This window comes from Eptatretus burgeri, chromosome 5, assembly GCF_056783735.1.
Source record: "Eptatretus burgeri isolate ZD-2024b chromosome 5, Ebu_testis_v1, whole genome shotgun sequence".
Taxonomy (NCBI): domain Eukaryota; kingdom Metazoa; phylum Chordata; class Myxini; order Myxiniformes; family Myxinidae; genus Eptatretus; species Eptatretus burgeri.
The window spans coordinates 55,954,227-55,973,855 of NC_140965.1; the positions used below are offsets into that span (position 1 = coordinate 55,954,227).

General features: G+C 43.1%; 1 protein-coding gene across 1 annotated transcript in view; it reads left to right on the plus strand.

The window, feature by feature from the left end:
* Positions 1-532: 532 nt before the first annotated feature.
* The window catches only part of LOC147026479 (polycystin-2-like protein 1), a 76,318-nt gene continuing 57,221 nt past the window's right edge, over positions 533-19,629 (plus strand). Inside the window, exons 1-3 of the mRNA XM_085881914.1 lie at positions 533-1,042; positions 8,332-8,442; positions 15,296-15,426. Coding sequence (XP_085738040.1) covers positions 715-1,042; positions 8,332-8,442; positions 15,296-15,426 — 570 coding nt within the window. The 5' untranslated portion in view covers positions 533-714. The remainder of the gene's footprint in view (positions 1,043-8,331; positions 8,443-15,295; positions 15,427-19,629) is intronic.

The following is a 19,629-nucleotide window of genomic DNA, read 5'->3' on the forward strand; positions in this document are numbered from 1 at the left end:
ACAAACCCTCCCAAAGACTGTGCTGCTTGTCTACCCACATGCGATCAACCTCTTATTGTGACGATTGTGGAATTGTCTCCCTGTGTCTGTTGTCTTGGCTCTCTCGCTTCAATTGTGCTGCCCATCACAACCTCGAGTGATCACCCATCTGCATCTGCAGACCCTCGTGTAGAACAAAGGTTTATTTTCAGAAATTGAATCCCAGTCAAAAATGTATACACCAATTAAATAACATTCCCACTGGAAGGACAATTCCATGAAGGTTATGAAACATCCAGGTACGCGAGTGCACCTCTTTGCAATTATAAAATAAATGTTATTTATTCGTATTATTCTGAGCACACCGATCCCACTTTTATTTCCATTTTTTCCTGCATCCACGACTCTTCGTTTCCACACCTAAACTCGCACCAATCAGCGTCTCAGGTCATTTCCATACCTCATCTCCCACCAATGCCCAACCTCCGGCTCATCCATCACCCTGTCTGCAAAGACGCTCTTGTGGGCTGGGCTTACCATGATGAAAACCTCAACGTGAAAACAATCTGTTTTTTTCTCCCTAGAACAGACTCACACATGCGTGGTGAAGTCGTGTAACTCGGGTTTTTCATCGGCCACGAAGCGCGTCTTCATCATTCATTCATACGGTTTTCTTGTACCAGAGGTTAACTTTAATCTTATTGACCAAGTCGCTTAAGAGTAAAATAAATAGCTATGAAGCGCTTCAAGAAGTCCAAGGGCAAGAACGAAAATAACCAAACGTCTGAATCAGAACCACAAACATCTGTTGATGCGGAAGCCGAGTATGAAAATCCTGATGCCGCTGACATGCCCAAAATGGAGTCGGCTTCAGCCCATTATGAGAACATTGAGAATGATCTTGAAAAACCCGTTGAGAACCAGGAGATGAAAGAGGGTGCTGGTCTACACTTGGGTGCTGCAGATTACAACCGAGGGTATGATGACATCCCTGAAAAAAACGACGCAGATCCCAAAAGAGGAAAAGGCACCTGTTGTGGAAAGTTTTCTAGATGCATTCGGCGTGAGTATACGTGGATGTGGAGAATTTAAAATGATTTATCCAACGATTTATATTGCTGCCTTCAAATAGGACCTTGCAACAGCTCTGTCCTATTAATTTGGCCAGCTTTTGGGTCTTACATTAGGAGATTATAATCCATGCTGTGAATGTTTATTAATTAAGATGTTTGCCGCTCTGTAATGTACAAGAAAACTGTCAGGAAGTTGTTTTTCATTTGTAGTTATTTGGAGCAATTGCTTGATTTTTTTTTTTTTAATTTCATTTTATTTTATCCATCATACTCACGCAGGATGCTGAGAAAGTGGAGTGGGGAATTAAATAATTTTCATACATCATGACTTATCTTCATGTAAATTTGTAAAATTTACCAGTCATCCACAGCATTTAGTGTGTGTGTGTGTGTGTGTGTGTGTGTGTGTGTGTGTGTGTGTGTGTGTGTGTGTGTGTGTGTGTGTGTGTGTGTGTGTGTGTGTGTGTGTGTGTGTGTGTGTGTGTGTGTGTGTGTGTGTGTGCGCTATTAAGAGAAATTGATAAAATATCTCTCAGGGCTACACTTTGTAAATACCACATATTCAACTTGGTTCATGTCTTGGTATCTTCAGCAGAAAGAATTATAAATCATATTTTCTTGAAAACATTTTTGGTAATCAGTTTAGTATCTCGTCATTATCATCATCAGGACATATTTTTATTTGATGACTATCGGTATTACTGTTATTAATATAATTATTATTATTACTATGATTACATTTATAAAGCATCATTATTATTAACATTAAAACCTAGAAAAAAAACCTCTTCATCCTGTAATCAGTGTATTTTAAAGCATTATTATTAAAATGCGGATGTGTCAAGAGCCAAGCCCAACACATCCGAGACAAACAACGTCCCAACGCATCCGGAGACAAACAACGCCCTAACGCATCCGGAGACAAACACCACCCCAACGCATCTGGAGACGAACACCACCCCAACGCATCCGGAGATAAACACCACCCCAACGCATCTGGAGACAAACCGCCCTAACGCATCCGGAGACAAACACCATCCCAACGCATCCGGAGACAAACACCGCCCTAACGCATCTGGAGACAAACACCGCCCCAACGTGTCTGGAGACAAACACCACCCCAACGCGTCTGGAGACAAACAACGCCCTCATGCATCCGGAGACAAACACTGCTCCAACACATCTGGAGACAAACACCAACCCAACGCATCCGGAGACAAACAACGCCCGAACGCATCCGGAGACAAACACCACCCTAATGTATCCAGAGACAAACACTGTTCAGATACAGAGAGACAGAGACAGAGAGCGACAGGTGTGGTAGAAGGGTGCTGCACTGTATTAGGAGGGGGGGAGAGCTAAAATGGGACAAAGAGGGAGAGCGGTTGGGATGGGGAGTCCGTAGATAGAATATGTTATGCTAAAAGGCCCTGTCACACCTTGACGATTTAGCCAGCGTATGCCTGTCGTATGAAAAATTTGGCTAAAACACTGGCACACGTCGAATACATTATGGGTAAGTTTGTAAACGTTAAGAGCATGCTGGCATACGTCGTAGTATGCTGGCATACGTCGTAGTATGCTGGCATTCGTCGTAGTACGCCGAGCTGTTAGACAAATTTTCCATGCTTTAAATTTTTTGACGTATGCCAGCGTATGAATCACACGTTCCGCATAACACTGGCCATAAGTTGTAGGCACGATACGCGATCGTTGACACACGTCCACACACGTTACTTGTAAGTTACTCATAAGTCAAAACACGTCAATGGTAATGGTTAGCGTCAGTGTTCCAGACTCTGTGGTTTTTTTTGTTTTTTTTCTTCGGTATGACGGTGATGTTGACACTTCGATTTCTAGTGCGGTTAAAATAAAATATAATTAATAGGCTGCCGCTCAACGATTTAAATCGTAACTGCACTAGAAATCGAAGTGTTAACATCACCGTCATACCGAAGAAGAAAAAAAAACCAGGGAGTCTGGAACACTGACGCTAACCATTACCTCGACGTGTTTCGACTTATGAGTAACGTACAAGTAACGTGTGTCAACGTGTGTCAACAATCGCGTAGCGTGCCTACAACTTATGGCCAGCGTATGCCGAACGTGTGTCATACGCCGAGTACGTCGATAAATTTTCAACATGCTGAAAATTTCTCGAAATACTCGGCGTATGACGACGTATGCCAGCGTACTATGACGTATGCCAGCGTGCTCAACGTATACAAAACTTAGCCATAGCGTATTCGACGTGTGCCAGCTTGGTTCGGCAAATTTTTCATACGTCGGCATACGTTGGCTAAAATGTCAAAGTGTGACAGCGGCTTCACACTTCGATGTCTAGTGCGGTTATGATTTGAATCGTCGAGCCGCAGCCTATGAATAGCCTATGCCACGTGATCGTCGGCGATACGCTGCCGCGCTATGCATAAGTTAGACTATCGTTGGGCATAGGTTGTGAACGCCGACAACACGCTCAGCATTCGTTGGTATAAGTTATCTATATGTGATTGAAACGTTCTGTGTACGTTACTAATACGTTATACATATTTCCAACACGTTATTATACTCCCAAAACTTAAAAAAAACATAAATAGTTCAGCGTACGTCAGCGTTTTATATACATTTTGAGACCTTGCCATACACTGGCTAAAACGTCAAGGTGTGACAGCCACTTTATGAACAACAAACAATCACACACACACACACACACACACACACACACACACACACACACACACACACACACACACACACACACACACATTAGTGATTTGCCAATATCGGCAATTTTGGGGAATCAGCATGTTGGAGCCAGCGTGATTACCGACTGTAGTACGTACTGTATACATCCCAAACACCATGTGTTGCTTTCACCAAAAAACAACGTTGCATTTATACAGATATTTCAGGGATATGCTCACAAACATTAATCTTTATAAATAGCTGTGTGTGAGGGTGGGAAAAAAATGGAAAACAACTCGCTCATAATGACAAGGCACAAACAACTTGCTCAGGATGGAGGAGCACGAACCACTCGCTCAGGATGGCGAAGCACGAACCACTCTCGCTCAGGATGGCGGAGCACGAACCATTCGCTCAGGATAGCGGAGCATGAACCACTCGATCAGGATGGGTGGGCACGAACTACTCGCTCAGGATTGCGGGGCACAAACCACTCGCTCAGGATTGCGGGGCACAAACCACTCGCTCAGGATTGCGGGGCACGAACCACTCTTACTCAGGATGGCGGAGCACGAACCACTCTCGCTCAGGATGGCGGAGCACGAACCACTCTCGCTCAGGATGGCGGAGCACGAACCACTCTCGCTCAGGATGGTGGAGCACGAACCACTCGCTCAGGATGGTGGAGCACTAACCATTCTCGCTCAAGATGGCGGAGCACGAACCACTCTCGCTCAGGATGGCGGAGCACGAACCACTCTCGCTCAGGATGGCGGAGCACGAACCACTCTCGCTCAGGATGGCGGAGCACGAACCACTCTCGCTCAGGATGGCGGAGCACGAACCACTCTCGCTCAGGATGGCGGAGCATGAACCACTCTCACTCAGGATGGTGGAGCACGAACTACTCTCGCTCGGGATGGTGGAGCACGAACCACTCTCGCTCGGGATAGTGGAGCACGAACCACTCTCTCTCAGGATAGTGGAGCACGAACCACTCTCGCTCAGGATGGTGAAGCACGAACCACTCTCGTTCAGGATGGTGGAGCACGAACCACTCTCATCAGGATGGTGGAGCACGAACCACTCTCTCCCAGGATGGCGGAGCACAAACCACTCTCGCTCTGGATGATGTGGCATGGCAAAAGTTTCCACAGTGAGTGAACAATTTGGTCATAATGACGTAGCGCGGTACGCTATCGACTGTAGGGCACTTGGCAAATGGTTTAAGCAGTTGGGCAAGCACTCCAATTAAATGCTTGATGAGGAACGGCTGGCCACACTGTGGCTGCATACCATGTGGCAGAGGATCCCTTTAACCTTAAAGCCGGTCTTCACCATGCCCACAGCAGTTAAATAAATAAAATGAATTCGTTCACATCATGACTTTATCCACAAAATAGTTGTGGTTTAACATAGAACAACCCTGGAAACATCGCAAAGTTTAATGCGCATGAAATACACATTGCAGATAATCCACCATATTGCCTACTCCTCTGTGCACGCGTCACATGATTCATCGGTCCACGCAAACATTACAACTTTATTTTGAAACGTCCGTTTTTCACCAAATTTGCTTTGACTCCCTGCAGAGCACATTGCAAAACCTCTGAAAATATAGACACAGATCTGGCCGACACTATGGATAAGCAGTCCCTTTCAGGGATAGGGGGCGAGGAGGTCAAGCAGTGAATGCATGAAATCATATAGCTCAATGAACCTGGTTAATTTTGGCACATTCCCAAATCTTTTGTTCACTCAATATAATTATCCAAACAGTAGAGAAAGATAAGTTTAATGCTCTTGAAATTTCACATTTTCTTGTGCAACTATGGAGGAGGGAACATAGCCTCTCTTGCTTTAAGTAAATATGTATGTGGGCTTCATTATAGATGAAATCTAAATAACTACATAAACTTGTAGGTACTGGGCATAGTAAAGTGTATATAAATAAATAATTCAAAGTTGTATGTTCGCAATGGAAATATTAACGTGTGTCTTAACAAATATATGGTAATTGCACATTCCTAAATCTTTTGTTCACTCAATATAATTCTCCAAACAGTATAGAAAGATAAGTTTAATGCTTTGGAAATTTCACATTTTCTTGTGCATATATGTGTAGATAGTCATGTTTCTCAGTGAATTTGAAGACTATTGATACAAGGAACATAGCCTTGCTTGCTTTAAGTAAATAGGTATGTAGGCTTCATTATAGATGACTCGTTATTTCTTTAAATTATCATATTTCACTCCAGAGTTCAACACTATTTAGTCCTGTGGACAATCGCATCTTATAATGTATGAAATCGCTCCAAGCTCCTAATTTGAAAACTACAGCACTTACAAAAGAGAAGTATACAGTGATTTGTAGCGATGATGAACAGACATTCGATAATGAGTGAGGAAAGTGAAGAAAAAAAAAAAAGAACTTTATTGTGAAGAAATCGATGCGGCCTGTTACAAGTTCGTGTATGGTTGAGCAGGCCCAAAAACATGGCGGCTTCAGACCCCAGCAAGGTTACCTAGGATACGCCTTAAGACCCCATAGAGAACGTTGACTGAGGATGCGCCTGATAAAAGGATATAATTAAATAAGGCCATTAATTATATCTTCAAAAGGCGTGTTTTAATTAACCTAAACACCCAATTTTTACTCTTGCACTTACTTGGAGTTTTCTTAGTATGCATGCAAAGTTTCAGGCTGATAGGTTTCATGGTTTTGGAGTTATGGAGGAGACACAATAACACACGCACACGCACACGCACACACCCACATCGGTATCGAAGATTTATCTACACTTTGCCATTATTGCTCCCAACGTACCACCTTTTAAAATTATCTCTTTAGCTACAGTATAATATACACTTTACCATTACCATATATTTGTTTTGACACACGTTAATATTTCCATTGCCAACACATAACTTTGAATTATTTATTTATAAACACTTTACTATCCCCAGTACCTACAAGTTTATGTAGTTATTTAAATTTAAAATCTACACGCCCCATTTTTGAGGTGCAGTTGAGACTGTGATTGATGAGGACTTGCATTCATCCTTGATGAGGACTTGTATTATTTGTGTCAGTATTTTTTTGGAAGTGTAACTGCAGTATTGTTTTCGAAAGGTTATTTTTGTTTGATTATTTACAATCCATTATTCAAGTCTTAGAGCATGATAAATTCCAATTATACAATTTAATGACTAACCCTAAGGAAAAATGTGCATTGAACCCTTTTTACACACCACAGGAGAAATTCTTCCTTCAATGTTCAAGAAATGGCAACATTTGAACATTTCATTTTTAAAAATAATTAAAATAAAAATCTTCTAGAGCAGCATTTCCCCCGAGTCATCCTCTCCTCTTTCTAGAAATGTATGGTTCGCTTGTGAATCTCACTCATTCACATTCACAGAAGACATTATTCAGAAATCCTTCTTGATTAATGAGACTTGATTAATGAAATTTCCGATTACATTTCATAGAAGCATAGAAAAAAAAATTCAATCAGACAACATAAAATATAGTCATGTTTCTCAGTGAATTTGAAGACTATTGATACAAGGTAGAATACAGTAATTATGACTGCACTGAACATTCACTATTAATATAACAGAATAAGATGTACTACACGGATACACGAAGGCAACTTGTTGTACTTTGTGCCATTTCATCTCCAGGGTAGTTGGAGTGCAGAATTATTTGTTACATTCCAAATATTTCCTTTCTTCATTGGGCTCTGCTTGATGGAAGGGCAAATAGCTTTATGAGCTGCAGGAGGAACTTTACATCATCATGAAAGTAAAGTTTATTTTTTTACAGTCTGGGCAAAAAGTACAACATGAGAGCTGCATGAATGCATCATTTTGGGCAGATCGACCATGGATAAGTATTTGCACTCCTTCATCCACAAGAAGATTGAAGAAAAAGATGTAACAGCAATTATGGAAGTGCCTGTACATTCATAATTCCTGGATGGCTGCATGGATGCCTGTGGCTGGATATTTCTGGTGTAATTTACATCAGCCCAGCCGTTATTGATTTTCAATGTCCGTGAAGGGCTTGCAGGGCGGCCTAGAGGTACACATACTTGCCTCTAAGCTATCTAGCCTTGGTTTGAATTCCGACCAAGCAATAAACTGTCTTCCCAGTGTTTTACTGGCAGGGTGATTAATCAATGTGTGTGTCATCCCTCAGATGGACGTAAAACTTGCGTCCCATCTGCCGGCATTAGTTGTTAGACATTAAAGGTCGCATGGTGCCATTCATGAAGAGTGGGCGAGCTCTTGCCAGTAACTTGGCCAAATTCCAAATTCCTGTTCTAACTTATGGAGGGCATTGCTTCTGGTGGCACAGCCATGTCCTCAGCCAATGATGCTACTTGTGTTGCACACAAAAGAAGAAGAGGTGTCCATGAAGAAAACAAATCCAATACTGTACTACATTTAATGAGATAAAATTAAAGATAAGCAATGAAAATATTTTTTGGAAATGGCTCAACAGCAATCTGGACACGACTAATTTTGAGGCAGTGCTCAAACAATGGTATTTATGGTATTCTGATCCATTGATCTGTCATCTACACAGGTATTTGGGCAACCCGCCTTACTGAGGACAACATGGATAAAGATCAATATGCAAAAACTACCCTGAGAGAACTGTTTACATACATCTTCTTCTTGGTTGATCTCTCAGTGTGTAAGAGTCTTTTTTTTCTTTTTCAGACAATATCGTGTTTTGTAATGCAAATGTGTACTGAAAACAATATTGAAATGATCTTTATTGATATTATTCTTTTGATTATTAAATGCAGTACAGTAATCTATTTCTATTTATTTTTTCATAATTGTATGCTTTACATGCCTAATGATGCAAAAGTATCCACGATCAAAATTTATCACTATTTGAGAATTGGTGAAAAAGTTTAATCAATGTGCAATGACTAACATCAACCAACATAGGCATAAACTAGCATTGTCCTGATTCAATCGATTTCACAATGGGATCTATTCAAAAGAACTGGTATTTACACAAGTAGAATTATAAAGAGGATTACAAACAAAAGAACACAATCTTTATTGTCTCCATTAACCCTTTCTATCCCTGCAACCCTCTAATTCACAAGTTAGTGGTTTTTCCTTCCCTCCTCCCCATCTGCTTTTCCTGTCCATTCATTACCTTGCTTACTGTGTCCAATAATTACCCCTGTCCAACTGTCAGTTCATACCATACCTTGCTCTTCCATGAGCCTCAATTTTGCGGAGAGAAAAAAAGGAAGCGCTTTATGCACACTTCACTGTCTCAATATTTAAAATTTGTGACTGCTCAAATATACATTTTACATGAGATTATTTTATAAGCAGGATGAATTCCTATTATGCATTGCATGTCTGTGGGGTTTCTTTGTATACATAGTCGAGGCTCATGGAAGAGCTAGTACAGATACAATGAACTGATCAGGTCAAAAGGAATAGTAGAGAGAGGGGGGAAACACCAACAACAGAGATGGAGGCCAAGACAGAGGGAGGTGGTAAACGATGGTTGTGTGGAGGAAAGGGGGGCAGGAGAGGATGCATGAGGTGGACAAGATGGATAAAGAAGAAAACTCCAAGGAGGGAAACTGGAAATTTGGAAGGAGGAGGGATTTGGGTGGGGTTAACGGAAGTAAAAAAAAATCATGGTTTTTGATTGGGGACAATCTGAGATGGTGGTGAACAGCTGTCTTGAAGACCTGGAGGGAAAAATGAGATTAAAGAGGATGTGGAAGTTTGGAGAACAAATGAGTGGAGGTGAGCAGTGACCCTGGATGTAGGGAGTAAGTATAACCAGAGGGGAATTGATGGTGGACCGTTAGAGCCCTACAGAAACATGAGGAGGGGGGGGACAAAGCATGGAAAGAGCAGAGGGTGCAAGACCAGAAATGAGGTGGTCGAAGACAGAGAGGCCACTGACCTGTCTGCACTGGCGAAGTGAGAGGCCCATAGAGTCAGCTTCTTCACAGGAGATTCCAATGATTTCAAATGCCTTGGTTTCCACAACATCATTCTGAGAAAGATGTGAGTCAGGGGAGCCAATTCAGAGGGGAGAGCAGTACTCATCAATCTCATTTATCATAACCAGTCCACAACTTTGTGAAATATCATGCGACTGCTTGTATCGTTTTGGCCTTATCTCTCAATGGTGAAGAATCACTTTTAAAAAAATTATAGTATTCGGATCCGGATCTTCACCAATATCTGAGGAGTTTGTCCTTGTTGCACACCCAACCTGTCCACCAAGTTCTGTCTGAATACATCCATAACTTTTTGAGATTTCCTGGCTAACAGACAAACAAACAAAAAACATAACCCCCACCCACCTTTGATGGCAGAGGTATAGTGAGAGCTACCAAGCATTTCAGAGAGCTCTCTTGGAAATTAAAGCAGCCAATGAGAGGTATTCTAAATGGAGAGAACAACATTTATTATATTTAGACAAATATTATTTAAAATCACCAAACATCACACCATGAACACAAGGGAATGTTTGAGAATAATGAGATTTAATTTTCTCGTTTTTTTTGTCCACAACAATTTGCCTTACTTTTCCTTCATAGTCTTTTGACAACTTTGTTTTTTTAACTTCTTAACCTAACATTTTAATCTAAATCGACCTCTATATGCTTAGCCACAGGCTTATTCATCAACCCTTAGAGATAGAAATGATGTCTTGCAAAATATAGACCCACTTTTATCAGTTTGCTTGTTTATTTGTTTTTCAGCATCTTGAATTAACAATTAACTACATCTGAACTCTTCCTTCCATTTTCCTTATTTTTTAACCCTCATATATTTACAACTAGCAAATACAACCCATCGTTTCACTGACGAGGGTATGAAGGGGAGGGGGTGGAGAAAGAGAGTGGGGGGAGAGAGAGAGAGAGTGGGGGGAGGGAGAGAGAGGAGACAGAGAGGACGGAGGGAAGGAAGAGTAGAAGAGGAGAAGAGTGAGGAAGGGGGGTGGAAGTGGGGAGAGCAACGCCTCACTAAACTTTGCTATACATTGCGGGAGGGAGGGGTGCGAGTGAGAGAGAGAGAGAGAGAGAGGTGTGGGAGTGGCATTTTATTCGGAGGGGGGAGCAAAGAGGGGTAGACAAACAGATAGACAGAGAGTGTGAATGGAATGGGTGGGGGGAGTGGGTGGGGGGAGAGATAGATGAGGGGTGGAGGTGGTGTTAGCAAAGAGAGTGAAATGTTATGCTTAATGACCGAACACAAACAAAAAATCTCGTGTCAGAATAGGTGTACACACAACGACACAACAGAGTTTGCAAAGTAATCCACTGGCATGTCTGCAAAAACTTTGATATCCCAGTTCCAGAAAATAGGTGGGAAAATTAACCAAAAGCATGGACTGAAAACATGGAAATGCCATTCACGTATGACCTAAGGATCCCATCAAATGTGAAAATCTAAAACAAAGCATTGCAACGAGATGCCATACTTATATTAGGTACAAAAAAAAAAGAGAGAAGAAGACATTGCCAATTGAGGTGTTATTTGCAGTGATTTTGGACTAACGATGCAGAAATCAGGAAAATGACCAAATACGAAGACCTCAAGCATGAAGTGAAAAGATCCTGGAAGCTGAAGAATGCCAAAGTTGTACCGGTGATAGTTGGAGCTTGGGAATGATGATAAAGAACCTCACGGAGATATGAAAAACCATCCCGAGGAATATTATTACAAACGAACTACAGTTGGAAGCTGTCTACAGTTGGGGGGGGGAGGGGGGGCTCAGCAACGATCCTGAAGAGAGCCCTCAACACAAAACTTTGAAAACACAAAACTTCACAGCTTGGTCCATGAATCGTGACCCCTTACCGAAATGAAGGTGAATACTTTGAGGACAAGCTGGGAGGACTCCATTCCACATTTGGAAACCCACATATGAAGATACCAATCAATGACACACACACACACACACACACGCACACGCACACGCACACGCACACGCACACGCACACGCACACGCACACGCACACGCACGCACACGCACACGCACACGCACACGCACGCACACGCACACACACACACTGCCTTTTATGAGTATAGATAACAGCAATCATCTGAAAATTGCATTTCTTATGGATACTCATGGCTATACATACCCTCTTATTGCTCCTATCCCTTCCTCACCAAGCAGCTTTGTGCTCCTTCAACTCCTGTCACTTGCAGAATTACTTTTCCCTCTTCCCTCTGTGGCCAACTGTTCTCAAAATAATATTCAATCCCCATTCCTTGCAAGGCCACAGTCGAGCAGTTAAAAAAAAATAATACCTCTCCATCAGTCTGTTGACTTTCATTTCCAGGCCAAACTTGTTGGCATTGAAGAGATACATGTGCACATCACCATGGGAATGGCAGTTTCATTTTCACTTTTACACACCACCACCTTGTGGGATGGAATCAGATACTCTTTTAACAAGGCAGGTGCAAAGGCTTGAACTTGACACCTAATCTTTGTGTGCATAGCATCCTGAACCGACATGCTGACATGTTTTTAATATGTTCGCAGAAAGGTGTTGTTTTTGGAAGACTATCATTTCTCTTTCGACACTCATTACATACTTTAGCCTTTAGAGCCTCGTTATATGTGCGTAGGCACATCATATGTATTGGCAAATGTTAAAAGAAAGTTTCAGTTATTTCTGCCCTCTGATGTCAGGGGAAATTTTGCACCCTGTTCCGTCCGATAAGCTGCCAAACCTGGTGTTCTGTGCTGATAGGCTGCTTTTGGGGCACAATTAAATTTGGCGACGAGGTTAAAGCTTCAATAGCCATTGTTGTGTTTGGCATCAACTAAAAGGACTGCAGACAATGGACTGATGAGAACAAGAGTGGTAATAACTGTATCGGTCATTGAGCAGCTGTATACAGTTTGCTACTGCAAACTATTCTTTACATAGCAACAAACACAACTGTTCGTCAATCCTTGCTGACATTCAACAACTGTTGTTAGCCCGAGAATTAATTTTCAAATTTACAGCAGAGCCAAATTTGGGTGAGGGTTTGTGTTGATATCTTATCATAATTTCTTTACATTTTCTTTATTGTAGGATTTTTATCTTCCGATATAATGTCATGTACCTCCAAACAAGTTTGCAATTCCCCAAGGGTAGAGCTAATATAATTGCAAGCTCAAATGGAAGATTCGGACAATCTCCGGAATGACTAGATTGAGTGAATGAGGAGTGAAAATATTAAAATTACCTGTTCCCTTGATCTCCAAAAATAATTTGGTTCGAGTGAATGAGTCACACCACCTTGATTAGAAACAAATACTTTCATGTAGGCATTCAAGAACTGAAACTAATGACACAGGATAATAAATAACCAATGACAATCACTCATGATAATTATGCTAAAGGTCCAGGGGAAGGATTAAAATTAATAATCATGGAGGGATAAAGAGAACAGCAGAACAAAAGGAATCAGGCCTGATGGGAAGATTCTAAGAACAGGACATGGGGACTGAGACCAGGAAGAGCAAAATTGAGAGTTTTTTTTGCATACATTGTCAAGGCTCGTGCGAGAGCTAACACACAACACACAACAAGGGGGGCATGAGACAAGAGGGGTGGGAGAGGAAAGGACAAAACAGTGGGGAACAGAGACATTAGGAGATCTGTGGAAGGGAGAGGATGGGACAGGGAACATGAGGTATACAAGACGGACATTACAGGGGGCTTTCAGGAAGGAAATCAGGGAATTTGAAAAAGGTGGGTTTGGGGTGGATTAATGGGGGTAGAAAAGATCAGGGATTTGGATGGGGGATGATAAGAGGTGGTGGTGAACAGCTGTTTTGAAGGTCTGGAGGGAAGAATGGCACTGAAGAGAGTGTGGGAGTTTATCCCAAAGGCAGGAAAAAAAGAGGAATGAAAGAGTGAAGGTGAGCAGTGATTCGTGATTTTGGTAGTTTTACCAGAAGGGGGTTGTTGGCGGACATTGAGCACCTTGTGAAAATATGGGGGGGACATATCACAGACATAGCAGGGGGGAGGCTGGAGAGGATATGGGAAAAGACAGAAAGACCACCGACCTGCCTGCGGTGAGAGAGAGAGAGAGAGAGAGAGAGAGAGAGAGAGAGAGAGAGAGAGAGAGAGAGAGAGAGAGAGAGAGAGAGAGAGACCCAGAGAGAGAGACCCAGAGAGAGAGACCCAGAGAGAGAGACCCAGAGACCCAAAGACCCAAAGACTACCAATAATCCTAAATGCCTTGGTTTCCACAGAGTGAAGCCGAAAAAGGTGAGAGGCAGGAGAACCAGCCCAGAGGGGAGAGCAGTACTCCATAAGGTTGCAGACGAAAGCTTTGTATGTGGTCAGCAGCTTAGGTGGGCCGAGGAAGGACTTTGCATGATGGAGGATTTCCAGTCGGCGACTGGCTTTGGAGGCGAGTTTGAAAATGTGGCTTTCCCAGGAAAGATCATGGAAGATAGTAAGACCCAGATGCTTGAATGAAAGGACTTCTTCCAGAGGATTGTTGAAAAAGTAGATGGGGGGGGGTTCCAAACGGTCCTTTCGGAGAAACATAGTGAGTGTGTGAGATGTACTGTATGTTATCAGCCAAGTTTTCCTGTTGTGCCGCTGTGGTGGTGACACCCGACAATCAGTGACAAGGAAACCCTGAGGGTGCAAACATCTCATTATCCCATATGTGAAGATAATGTTTGGTTGTGACAGTGCACAATTACATGTCATCTATTTGGTAGATGAGAAGGCAGTTTGAGTCGAATGGAATTACATTCGACTTCATGATGAAACAACTCGGAGACGAGAGTGTTAATTTTGAGTATTCTTTCAGGCCATGACATGCATTTCGTGTTGCTGGTGTTTCCAATTTTATTTCAATCCAATAACATTTATTTCCATCTTCAAATTCTACATCTACATCTGGACCTTAAACAAAATCAAATCAACTCGTTATTGTCACCTTCCAAAATCTTTCACCAAGTTTCGTCCCAATCCATCCATAACTTTTTGAAATAATATGCTATATATCGTTTTTTGCCCTGTCTCTCAATTGCGAAGAATCACTTTTAAAATTCTAGCATCCAGATCTTCACCGAAATTGAATCAATTTGTCCTTGAGACACACCCAACCTGTCCATCCAATTGTGTCCGAATCCGTCCTTAACCTTTTGAGATATCCTGCTCACAGACAGAGGGGTGAAAACAACCTCAGTCTACGTTTGGTAGTGGAGGTAATAACAACTATAAAATTGTGTATCGCATTTGTGAGGTTTTATTACATTAACTTTATTGAATCATTCCTGAAAGTCGACTGAAGATTAAATAAGCCCTTCGAGATGTGCAAGTTCAGTCCCCATACTATAGTTAACTCTTAATGCCCTCAAAGTGTTCGGAAGAATATTTGACCAAAAACTCCCATAATATATTTTACTGTTTTCTCTCTTTTACAGCCTATTATCTCACTTGAATTTCAGCATTCAATCACATTTTGTTCTATCTTGTTTATTTGTTGATCTATTTTTCTCATCTTCTGTGTTTCAGTGACATTTTGCATGACAAGTGACAATGCATATCACTACACAAATGCCATGACCACGCTATTTGTTAAAAAACCAGTTGTGGGATCTTTTCTTACCTTTCATGATATCTTCACAATCGACGATTTTTGGAAAGTAAGTCTTTCAAACAGCACAATTCGACCTTATTCAAATTTTCTCATGAATACTCAATGATGTGGACATTTTTTTTTAATGTGTGCAATAGTAATGGCGAGATGGGCATAATGACTTATTTAATTGTTATTTGATTTAATGAATCTGCATTTTGATGTATAATGCAAAGCTGAATGGCATTAATGTAAATTATTTAAACTGTCCTGTGTTTAAAGCAAATCATGTTCTGATAAAGTATTTCAGAACAGCAGATTTCAGGTGCTTGTGTTGAGAGTATATTTATTTGTTTACATCATGTATAATATATACTAAGTGTGTGTGTGTCTGTGTCTGTGTCTGTGTCTGTGTCTGTGTCTGTGTCTGTGTCTGTGTCTGTGTGTCTATTCCATAACTCCAAAACCATGAAACCTAGCAGCCTGAAACTTTGCATGTATACAAAGAAAAACTCCAATGAAGTGCATGAGTGAAAATTGGGTGTTTGGGTTAATTGTATTGGTATCACTAGTATATATGGTATTCACTAGATGGTATTCATGGAATATATATATATATATATATATATATATATATATATATATATATATATATATATATATATACCCTGCATAGTCTTGAGAAGGACTTTTTGTGAGCCAACTCTTGTTTTTTAAGGTTTCTTTTTTCTTCCTTTGATCCAATATGGCTGCCAGACAATATAACCGATGACGTTATTTTTATCATTATAAATTCCAACAGGAGAAGGTGCACCTATGGTCAAAATTTCGTGTCAATTGGACAAACAATTGCAGAGAATGTTTTTCTTTCATATTTTCAAATTTTTTTTCAGAGAAATTTTTTTTCAGGAACAAGCATTGCACTTGTCAAATTATAACGTCAAAATGAAGGCACTGATGACATCATCATTAACATATCTTATTCCCCATGGGGAGTGCTTGACAATGAGCCATGTTTCAATTTTTTCCATGGAGCGGTTTCGGAGATGTCGAGGGGCAAATTTTTTCGCTTTTTTTCAAGATGGCGCCTGCACCACGTGATAATAACGTTGTAATTATCATTGAAAAATGCTACAGGAGGAGGTGCTCCACTGGTGAAAATTGTGTCCAATGGACCAACAATTGCAAGGAAAATTGTTTTTCATACTGACCGGATCAAGCATTACACTTGTCAAATTGTGACGTCATAATGAAGGCACCGGTGACATCATCATTAACGTATCTTATGAACCATGTGTAAAAAAAATTTCCATGGAGCGGTTTTGTGGATATAGAGGTGCAAAGTTTTTTTGTTTTTTTCCAAGATGGTGCCTGTACCACATGACCTATGACGTCATAATAATGACAAAAAAATTATACAGGAGGACCCGCACTTATTTGGAAAATTTTGTGTCAATCAAACTAACAGTTGCTGAGAAAATTGATTTTTAAAATGCAGACACGTCCGTACGGCACACGGACGCGATCAATCGCTTCACCCCGCTTTTCGCTTTGTGAGTGCAGGGTAAATATCAGCAGCTTTTTGTATGCTATTCACATCTGTGTTGGAAGTAGAGTGACTTGCTTTGTGAAGCTTTAAAAGGCATTGTGTATAATCATGTTTTCTGAATCGAATTGAGATGAGAAACAGGAGTGAATGAGACTCGCATCATTATAAGTGAAAAAGAAATAGAGGATGACATTTTCTGCCCTGTTTTACATGGAACACGGTGTTGAAAGAGAAAACGCTGTTTTGGCCGCATTTTGTCACCCCAGTAAATATGCCCTGGTATGCTGCCTACCCTCCCCTCACACTTCCTTCCCTTGTCCTTGCACTGCCTTCATTCCCTTATGCTGCTTTCTCCTCCCATTGTGCCTCCCCCTTCCCCTCACACTGCCTTCCCTTCCCTCCCCTCATGTTGCCCTCCTCCAAAACTCCCTCCACCATACAACTCTCCAGGGGTCGAGGAGAGGAAGGAGTATCAAAAAATGTGCGAATTGGCCAAATAAAAGCTTCTTTTTTTCTTTTTTTTAGCAGTCGGAACTGCTGCTCGGATCAATTCAGTTTTTATAAAGCAATGAATTTCCAGATCATGGCAGGAGAGCCGAGAAGTACGCATGCTCGCTCTTAGCTGTCTCACCTGGGTTTGAATCCCGACGCAGCTATATATTGAGTCCCGGTGTTTCACAGGCAGGGTGATTCATCAATGTGTGTGCTCTCTCTCTGATGGACGTTCAGCTGGGCATCACATCTGCCAGAATCGTTCCCCTCCTCTCCCACTTTTCCTCGCTCCCCACCCCAATCCCTCTCACTCCCACCCCGATCCCTCTCCCTGACCCCCTCTCTCCCTCTCTTCTCCTTCACCTCCCCTCCCCTACATCCTCTCTCCCTCCCCTCCCTTCGCTCACCACCCCAATCCCTCTCACTCCCACCCCGATCCCTCTCCCTGACCCGCTCTCTCCCTCTCTTCCCCTTCACCTCTCCTCCATCCTCTCTCCCTCCCTTCCCTCCCTCCTTTCCCCTTTTTCTCCCACCCCTTAATACTCCCATCAGCGAAGCGATGGGTTGTATTTGTTAGTCTAATACATAATGCTGAGTTTGTGCCTGTGGGTCTGTCTGTCTGTCTTTGTGGGTGGGTCATAAGCCCCGCCATTCTACAGGCCACGCCCTCCAGCCATCCTGAAATCACCGCCATCGTTTCCTCTCCATGGAGCTCAGATTGTTTTCAAGGCCTCATGTACATTTGAAGACTGAACAACGCATGTTCTATCATTAAATAAAGATACCGTTTCGAGGAAACTTAGGTATATTTTGATTACAACTCAAACGAGGTAATGCATGTTTTGTCTACAGCGATCGCGGCAACACTCTCATATACACTGCCCAATGAAGGTATGTTAATTCTCATATTATACAGACGAAAGAATATAGTGATATTTTGTTTTTTAAACTTTGTAGGACATCAAACACAGTTACTTTCTGTCTGCCAGACCATGACATGTCACTTATAACTCAATGTTTGCTCACCAGAATTTGCAATTTTACAAGCAAAATATCCCGTGTTTGCTTCCGTGCGAGGGATGAAAAAAGATGTCCCTACACATGTCGTCATCACGCAGCGATGTCTGCAATAGTAAGAATGCACTAATAATTGGTTTGCGGGCGCCAGCAGTTGGTTCGCAGGTGCCAGCAGTTGGTTCGCAGGCGCCAGCAGTTGGTTCGCGGGCGCCAGCAGTTGGTTCGCGGGCACCAGCAGTTGGTTCGCGGGCGCCAGCAGTTGGTTCGCGGGCGCCAGCAGTTGGTTCGCGGGCGCAAGCAGTGGGTTCGCGGGCGCCAGCAGTTGGTTCGCGGGCGCCAGCAGTTGGTTCGCGGGTGCCAGCAGTCGGTTCGCGGGCGCCAGCAGTCAGTTCGCGGGCGCCAGCAGTGGATTCACGGGTGCCAACAGTTGGTTCACGGGTGCCAGCAGTTGGTTCGCGGGCGCCAGCAGTGGATTCACGGGTGCCAACAGTTGGTTCGCGGGTGCCAGCAGTTGGTTCGCGGGCGCCAGCAGTTGGTTCGCAGGCGCCAACAGTTGGTTCGCGGGCGCCAGCAGTTGGTTCGCGGGCGCCAGCAGTTGGTTCGCGGGTGCCAGCAGTTGGTTCGCAGGCGCCAGCAGTCGGTTCGCGGGCGCCAGCAGTCGGTTCACGGGTGCCAGCAGTCAGTTCGTGGGTGCCAGCAGTTGGTTCGCGGGTGCCAGCAGTTGGTTCGCGGGTGCCAGCAGTTGGTTCGCGGGCGCCAGCAGTTGGTTCGCAGGCGCCAGCAGTCGGTTCGCGGGCGCCAGCAGTCGGTTCACGGGTGCCAGCAGTCGGTTCGTGGGTGCCAGCAGTTGGTTCGCGGGTGCCAGCAGTTGGTTTGCGGGTGCCAGCAGTTGGTTCGCGGGTGCCAGCAGTGGGTTCGCGGATGCCAGCAGTTGGTTCGCGGATGCCAGCAGTTGGTTCGCGGGTGCCAGCAGTGGGTTTGTGGGTGCCAGCAGTTGGTTCGCGTGTGCCAGCAGTTTGTTCGCGGGTGCCAGCAGTGGGTTCGCGGGTGCCAGCAGTTGGTTCGCGGGTGCCAGCAGTTGGTTCGCGGGGGCCAGCAGTCGGTTCGCGGGTGCCAGCAGTCGGTCTGGGGGTGCCAGCAGTCGGTTCACGGGCGCCAGCAGTGGGTTCGCGGGCGCCAGCAGTGGGTTCGCCGGCACCAGCAGTGGGTTCG